This window comes from Jatropha curcas, chromosome 11, assembly GCF_041381405.1.
Source record: "Jatropha curcas cultivar XTBG-Jc1 chromosome 11, XTBG_Jcur_1.0, whole genome shotgun sequence".
Taxonomy (NCBI): domain Eukaryota; kingdom Viridiplantae; phylum Streptophyta; class Magnoliopsida; order Malpighiales; family Euphorbiaceae; genus Jatropha; species Jatropha curcas.
Window position 1 is genome coordinate 6,384,283 of NC_143161.1, and position 8,808 is coordinate 6,393,090.

Below are 8,808 nucleotides of genomic sequence, written 5' to 3' on the forward strand. Positions count from 1 at the left end.
ACTAATTTGATTATTCGGATTTTTGATTGCTGCAATTTCATGAAAAAGTATTTTTTTTATTTTAAAAATAAGTTTTCGGTATTTGGTTACACCAAAATTCTACTTTTTAAGAAAATTCAAAATTTTGAATATGTGGGTCTTACCTTTATTTTTCTTCTCAAATAAGATATATTTACATTTTCTATAAGACTTAATATATTTTTCAAAATATAGTTACATTAATACCCTCAATTAAAAAAAATATTTAGATAAATACAACATTTTGCATACTATTATTCACAATATTCAAAATGGAGATTATATATGTTGATCCATCCATTAGTGAATTACATTTATTAAGTAATTTTTCAACAATATTTATATTTCATATTAGTGAGTTATATTATAAATTGGAAGTTTATATTTATGATATATTTGTAGATTAATTAAAAAAATATTTAAAATTAAATGTAATAATGTAATCTACTTGTCTGTTATAATTTGTTAAACCTTTTACTTTCTTGAAATTTTTTATTAATATATTAACAGGATAATTCAACTATCCAAAATAATTAGTATAATGGAAACCACGTTTAATAAACTTTCTATGGTCCTAAATTCAATTTAACTCCAATATGTGTTTGAGCTTAAGCCTGCAAATGCTCGTGGATCATAACCCACGTGTAATTGGTGGAACTATAATTTAATATGTTTTTTAACTTTTTCATATTATTTGAATATTACTTTATTTAGACTCTAGTAACTTCAATAATAATAATAATAATAATAGAATTTTAAATCAATATTTATATGACCATTTTATTTATAGCTATGTAAAAATATAAATTTTATCAAATATTATTAAAATATTAAATAAGTGTATATAATACATTTAAAATAAAAAATAATATATTCACTTGAAAAATAAAAAAAAAATATACATTACAAATATATAAAACAATAAACCCATTTTACATTTTAAAAGAAACTGCTATTAAAATATTATCAAACACCAACACTCATCAATTAACCGCTATCAGCTATCCGATAGTATGAACAACTAAATCAAACGGACTCTAAATTTAATCCCTTTTAAAAGATTTGATTAATAAAACTATTTCATCTTCCTTTCAATAAATTTAAGATATACTCATATTTGAAAATTATAAGTGAAATTTGTTACAATTTTAAGAGATGAAAAGTATTTAAATGTTCTGCCTGGTTATAAAATCAATAATGAAATGGCTAAAAATGAGAATAACTTAAAATGGAAAAAGTAAATATTTTTGGCTGCATTTATTGATTGCCTTCATTTGGTTGAATGAAATAAAAATGTTCTTACAAGAAAAGGAAAACACACAGAGGAAAGGAAGGAACAATGTAGTCCACACACACTATCCAAAGAATGAATTATGAAGCACCTTGTCATTGTCAAGTAGGCTGTCTGTTCTGTCCATTACTCTTCAAAATAAATAATTCAGAAAGAAATATAAACATGTGGCCAAGGAAATTTTTTTTTTTCTTATTTGCACACATATTTCTACGTTTGAGTTCAAAATAAATTAATTTTATTTAGTAATTTATAATATGTATATATTAACATTTTGCATGAAAAAAATGTAGAAAATAGTACTTAAAAATCAAAATTAAATGGTTGGTTAAATTCGAGGAAGTATATAAATTTCCCCTCTTCTATTGTGCTCTTAAAATTATGAATTTTCAATAATATTTCACACCAAAGAGCATGGTTTTTAGAATTTTTGACTTATGCACAAAATATTAATTTTAGTGTTAGAAGTCTTTCTGTCGTTCTTTTTTTTTTTTTTTTTCTCTTTGGCCAATTAGTCTAATTATTAATATTTCAAAATTGAGAAAGTTCTATGAAATAGTTTTCCAATTCACGAAAGAGCTATAGCCACTTTGAACAAAGATGATGATTGGATACAAATAGCTTGACAATTTTATTCTGCAATACACTTATTATACACACCACAAACAGAATTATTTTCTGGGTGGCAGTAAATCAAGCTTACAAGTGAATTCTCTCAACACCCTATAAACAGAAGGCTGCGTTCGATACAGAAAAGATAAGAAGGCAGGATCAGAAAATTAGGGTATTATAGATTGCATTAGACAGGCTCGGCGAAATGGAAATGCCGGTTTATATGGCAACCGGAAAAAGGATTATATATGTGAAAAAGATGCTACATTTCTATAGTGTTGGAGGAATCCAGATGTAGCCATGTGTTTGCATATAGCCAACTTTTTCCAGTAATTGATCTGCTTCTGCAGGACCTCGGCTACCTGGTTCGTATGAGATTGGCTTCATTTCGCCATCGTCAATCCTATGCAGAAGGGGTGTAAAAATCTCCCATGCCGCCTGGTTATTGAAATTATGCGACAGTCAAACTTTGAATGATATAATTTCGATAAAATATAATTATACTTGGAGAAAGTAACTTTACCTTCAACTCATCCCGGCGTACAAAATGCTGCTGATCACCTCTAATTCTGTAAAATATAATTCAATCTTTAGTACCTATCTTATTACATATTTTGCACAACAATCACAAATTTTATTTTGTTTTTAGCTTAGGAAGGCCCCTCTAAGCTCACTGGACTTCAATGCAAGATAAACAATAGAATGCATAAATTGGGGCAGGAATCATACGTGTCAAGAATCAATCGCTCATAAGCCTCCGGAATGGTAACCTCTTGATAACGTTGCCCGTATGACAAGTCTAGTTCACTTTGAACAGTATGCATATCAAGTCCAGGCTTCTTGACCTGCATTTGAGAGTCGGAGTTAATCAGAGAACAAGTGATTGCTAAAATTTTCTAGCAATTGTCTTAAAGGATACAAGTACACAGCCGAATACAATTGAGATTAGTAAAAATGCGATGGGATGCATTGGTAATTATTGACGAGTCCTAAAGGGATACATGAATACCTACAGCTCAGATATTCCAGTAGGCAAAACATGCATGCGGCTCTGTACACAGAAAATACTTTGCAAACAATTACCATTCAGACACATACCGTAAGTTTCATGTAAATAGCTTCCTTGGGTTGCAAGCGTATTACAAGCTCATTTCTTCCTTGCTTTTTACCTAAATCATAACACACAAGTCAAGCTACAAAATAAAAAGCAATATCTAAATAAAAAAGGAGTACAGATCAAAAAGATGCCACATGAAACCAGCAGCCATCATTGATTATATCGGCAAAAATTTTGAGATAAAAATTAGTTAGATTGCATCCACAACTCAAAAAACCATTCTGCTTATGAGCCTTTACAATTATCTGAAGTCAGAAAACACTCCCAATTCCAACACAAATTCAACGTAAACTGCAGAAGCATCGCGATGGAAACCATAAAATGCAGAAGCATAGAAATGTTGAATTCTGAAGTTCCAGCATCATACATTTAAATATATCACCAGGAACATCTTTAAATTGAAGACGTATCTCTGCCTTTCTTGAATTTAATGCTTTCCCTGCCTTTAATATAAATGGAACGCCTGAGAAACAAGAATGAAGAGTTTGCTTTCATCAATCAAATAAAAAAATCCAAATGTGCAATTCCAAAATCAAGTGTCAAGTCAGGATAAATTTGACAAGTACTAAATCAAAGAATGCAAGATGAATATTACCTTCCCATCTTTCATTATGAATGTGCAAAACAACAGTCGCAAATGTTGGGGTGTTTGAATGGTCTGGAACTGTTGGATCATCTGTATAGCCTTTATATTGTCCAAGAACAACCTCTTCATCTTTGATAGGAAGTACGGATTGAAGAACCTGAGTTTCAGCCACTGGTAAGCAATTGGCAAAGAAACAGCAAATCTACGACAACATCTAACTATGAAGCAATATGAAGTATCCAAACATGATATTTATATTGGAAGTCCAGGTAAACACTTCCGATTAGGTCTCAAAAATTCTTGAAAATCCTCATGGAACCAACATATGTAAGACACTTGATTCATGAGTATCAGAAGGGTATCAGGTCATACCCATCGGGAGATGGAAAATATGAGGCAGCTAACACCGTCAACTAGCAGAATAAAAAGGTACAAACCTTCACTTTCTCATCTCGAATGTGCTCAGGCTTTAGAGAGACAGGTTTCTCCATGGCTACAAGACAAAGAACCTGCAGTTCATATAGAGAAGTAACAAATAAATCAGGCACAAATAGCACTCTTTTACTTTAAAGTCTCTTCTTTTTCACTTGCTTAGCTGTTGGAAAAAAAAATCAAGATATTGTCCAACAGAGTTAAGGTCTCAACCCTCAAGTTCATGAATTAGAATTAATTTTGAGCAATACAAAAACTAAACAATATTCAAATGCTCCACAAAAGAGGAAAAAAAAGGGTTCCTCCATGTGCAGGATAATCAACACTCTGAAGAATACGTTGTTAAGTTGATAATATTTCAGTTCAATGTTATGGCCCTTACCTGCAATAGGTGGTTTTGAATAATATCACGGATGATTCTGCAGGGGGAAAAAAGAAAGGAAATTAACCATCTTCACTTCTCAATGTTGTGGAACTTGAAAACACAGAAAGGTCAAAAACATAAATTATCAAAATTATTTAAAATAAAGATTTAGTTAGCATATTTGAGCATTAAAAAAAATGACTCAATGATACAGATCTAGATTATATAATAATGAAACAGAAAAATCAAAAATCATGCTTGTGTAAAAATTTGTGCGTCTTGTTAAGAGATCCTTCTTATATTGAACTAATAATTTTCTGCATACCCATATTCATCAAAATATCCACCACGGCCTTCAGTTCCAAAATCCTCCCGGAATACAATCTGAGAATCAGGCAACCCAAGGAGAGACAGTTTAAATTTATGAAAACATGAGAGCTAGCAAATAATCACTGCTATACTTGACAAACAATACGCTCAATCAAGTACTTGGATAACCATTGAAAAATACAAGTTAATAGCTAGGGAGCACAAATCAAACCTTAATCTCCTTAAACTAAATTTACCTTTTTGAGCAAGGTTAGAACATAATGACTAGATAAAAGATTCTTGCCTGTACATTAGCAATGTTGTCACGATTCCAAAGGGGTAGAAATAGACGATTTGCAAAACGAAGTACCAACTACAAGATTGAAACAATAAAACCAATAAAAAAAATTAATTGGAGTACCAAAAAAAGAAGCGAAATGATATAGCACATATTTGCACTTATTTTACCATGTTCTGCACCAATTCTTTTCCCAAGTAGTGATCAATACGGTAAATCTGCGGTTCGTCAAACAACTCTCCAATCTGAGCACTAAGCTTTTCTGAAGATTCCAAATCCTTGCCAAAAGGCTTCTCGACAACAATTCGGGTCCACCCACCAAGATCAGCTAGAAAAGAAAGTCATTCATAAAGATCAAGATTAGAAGTTCTGCTCTAGAGTTTCAGGGAGCATAAGATGCCAGCACATGTGATTGGAGTCTTTAAATGCCAATCATATAATCACAAAGCTCAGAGGAACATCAATTTGCATTGTAATATATGAAATGTGATTATGCTATGCAGATTACATGGAACATCAAAACAAGAAAGAAGAGTGATTTATGAGACAAATGAGTTTCCATTATTAAATTTCTAACATCAATCATTTAATATTATATGAAAATAAATTCACGAATATTCTTCTTGATGAAAGGGCAACTCAAACCAGCTTTCCTGGGCCAATGAAATGCATGATGAATAAGGCACCTAAAAGGACAATATTATTTGTCTCACAAACAGGAACAAAAACTGAGATTGCCCAGCAAAAGGAGATTCTATGATGGTTGAGGGCATAAGTAGACAATCCAATTTCACCTGCCTGATAAGTACACTTCAGAAACATTTATAAGCCAATGTATAAAGACGAAAATAAAGGTAATTTAATCTGCAGAACTTATGTCACCCCCGATCCCTTCCAAAATCCCAAAAGATACAAATGGTGACCATATATGAACACAGCATAAACACCTTTATAAAACAAATGAACAAATGGCCAAATAACAACATCCTGATATTTCGGCAGCCTGAAAGGCTATTCTCAATCAGTAAAACTTACATTTGTTCATGCAACACTTTTTTATCATCTTGCAGACAATTGGATATACTGATGGTGGAAGTGCAAAATAAAAGAGTCTCCGAGATGATCCCTCCACACTATTTTTGGCTAATTCATGTTTTGAAATTTCCTTATCCAATAGCTGAAAGCCCTCCTCACTATCATATGAACCACTTACATATTTGATCTACAAGATTAAAAAGTCACTATATTACTTTCCAGGCAGGCAGGAAGAGAGCAACCAAAAACAATGCAGAAAAGGGCTGAACGAACCAACTGTAAGAAATTTGATACATCTTCTAAGTGCCCAGATGAAGCATCTTTGCCAAGATATCTGTAATTATTATTCAACGTGAATTATACATAAGCATTATAAAAGTTTCTTTAACTTTAGTTTTCTTTTTACAAAAATACAACTGAAAAGAGCTGATAAAACAAAATTTTAAATGGAAATTCGTCAGGATCTATGAAATGTAACAAAGAAACAGGAAGTTAAAAATAGCAAGCTGCTTTCATTAAGTACAGCTTTCTTCACCAAAATCTAAACCAGAAATCGACCATCAACAAGAAATTCTCAAATTTTAGCCACTTTGCATTATACCAGAAAGATAATGCTAATGAACACACATTTAGATCATGCATACACACACAAGCATGCTGGCAGAAAGAAAAAGAACAAATCAAAAATCAAAAATCAAACCAAGATATCTCACCCACGAATGCGATTTCTGAGATCATCATCTGAAATCTTAGTCCTTGCATACCCAAAAATATGAACTTCATGTGATTGAAGAAAACCCTGAAAACATCCAACAAACCAAAAGATGAGCAAAGTTTAGCTAATGATTATCAGAAAAAAGTATAATTCATCTATCTTCTTATAACCAAAGAATCCTCTCCGCCATATAGAAGATCAATTGATCAATCATATTTCAACTCTAAATCCAAACAATAAAAGAAAAAAGAAACCAATGACAAAAATTCCTAATTCCCATTTCATAACAGCAAATAATAATTGATATATACCTGGCGATAAAGATTGAAGAGAGCAGGGAAAGTCTTCTTCTTAGCAAGATCACCAGAGGCACCAAGCACAATAATTGAGAGGCACCCAGTTTCAGGCACATCTTCTGAATCTCTACCAAATGATTCACTTCTGAAATTCGATCTCTTCTCTATGGACCATTGACCAGAACCCATTTTCTTTCTTAAAATTAGAGTTTTTCAATCAAAAAGTGCCTCTATCAAATATACAAGCAAATAAAAATATGGTGTCATTGATCTGTTTGGCATTCAAAATATAAGCTGTTAATAGAGTTACTGAATTATAGGTGGGTATATGAAATCATCATTGATTAAGCAATTATTATATAAAAAAGTCATGCCAACAATCAAAGTTAGAAACTTTTCAAGTGACATCCCATTTACAAATTAGATCCAAATGAAGAACCAGAGAATATTCGAATATTACACGAACGATAACATGCACAGAAACTTGGAACAACAGGAAACACAAAAGGATCAAAGCCAATAACATACCAAACAAAATCAGCGAAATCTTAGCCCAGCAAAGTATGCTGGCAAGGTGGAACGTGTGAGAGATATTTTTAAGTCAGAGACAAAGTGGGGAGATGGACATGGGCAATAGCTAAGTGCTTTAAATCTTTTGAGAAGTGGTTAATTAATAATTTTCCCTTTCTTTTTACTTTTTTTTTTTTTTTTTTTTTTGTCCCGCAGAGGTTGAATTCCCACCTACCAATGACCAAACTCTTCTTGTCTCGTATGAACATATATATAACTATCGTTAGCCGCCTGCAGACGACGACGCGAATTGGAATTTTCAAGCCATCGCCCCCATATTGTTTATTTATAATAACTTGTGCCCCTCATGAGTATAAACTATTTCAATAGCATCCTACTATATTTGAATTTTTGTACCCATTTATTATCAAATACATAAATTTACTTATATCCTCCTTACAAAACTTTGTGATATTTTTTACGGAAATTTTGTGATATTCTTAATTTTTATTTTAATCTATTAAACACTTTAATTTATAAAATTATATTTATTAAACACTTCAATTTAATATACTAAACACTTTAACTTGTAAATTTGGATTAATTAGGTATTTATTAAATAATTAAAATTTTAAAATTATTATATGAAAAGGTATAATATCAAATTAATATTTACATATAAAAATTAAAAATTCTAAAAATTATTATTTGCTAATATATAGTACTTCACATAATATATGTCACATGATAATCGAATGACTATATTTTCGACACCTTTATTTTCCTTATCAATAGAAATATAAGATAATAATATTCATATAGAATACACCATTCTTAGTGATGATTCTCCTAAATAAAGTATAATTTTTTTCCTTCTCACAGAGATTACTGTGAGATAAGGATGAACATATTTCGGTTCTAAATTTAGTTGAATCGTCTAATAAAATTGCTTTGGTCTCTTTTATATTTTTTGAATTTCAATTAATTGGTTTCAATTTTACTTTTTTTTTAATTAATCCAAAATAATAGATTTTTGTAAGAAGAATATGCAATTTTATTCAAATAAAATTTCATTTTTTTAGCTAAATCAAATTCTTTCTGAAAATAAAAAGTCAATTCCTCCTCAATTCAATTTTCATGAATAAATCAAAATATTTCAAATCAATTTTATTACTATAGTTTTAGTATTCAATTATCTCAATTACAGGTGGTTTGATTTGTTAAA

At 30.7% G+C, this 8,808-nt stretch overlaps 1 protein-coding gene across 2 annotated transcripts; it reads right to left on the bottom strand.

Annotated features, from left to right (window-relative positions):
* Positions 1-1,916: 1,916 nt before the first annotated feature.
* LOC105633211 (glucose-6-phosphate 1-dehydrogenase 6, cytoplasmic) lies at positions 1,917-7,762 on the bottom strand. Of its 2 annotated transcripts, none has more exons than XM_012215796.4 (16): positions 7,602-7,762; positions 7,089-7,303; positions 6,776-6,861; positions 6,336-6,396; positions 6,063-6,249; positions 5,198-5,355; positions 5,034-5,102; positions 4,746-4,804; positions 4,439-4,475; positions 4,062-4,133; positions 3,634-3,781; positions 3,406-3,501; positions 3,020-3,090; positions 2,651-2,766; positions 2,445-2,490; positions 1,917-2,359 (listed from the first exon to the last, which is right to left on the bottom strand). In XM_012215796.4, exons 2-16 carry the CDS (start codon positions 7,260-7,262, stop codon positions 2,192-2,194), a joined length of 1,548 nt encoding a protein of 515 aa, XP_012071186.1. In that variant the 5' UTR covers positions 7,263-7,303; positions 7,602-7,762; the 3' UTR covers positions 1,917-2,191. The 2 variants fall into 2 exon arrangements, with proteins under 2 accessions (XP_012071186.1, XP_089572484.1); XM_089716358.1 differs by having other exon boundaries at positions 7,089-7,344; positions 7,602-7,747.
* Between the last annotated feature and the right edge of the window lie 1,046 nt (positions 7,763-8,808).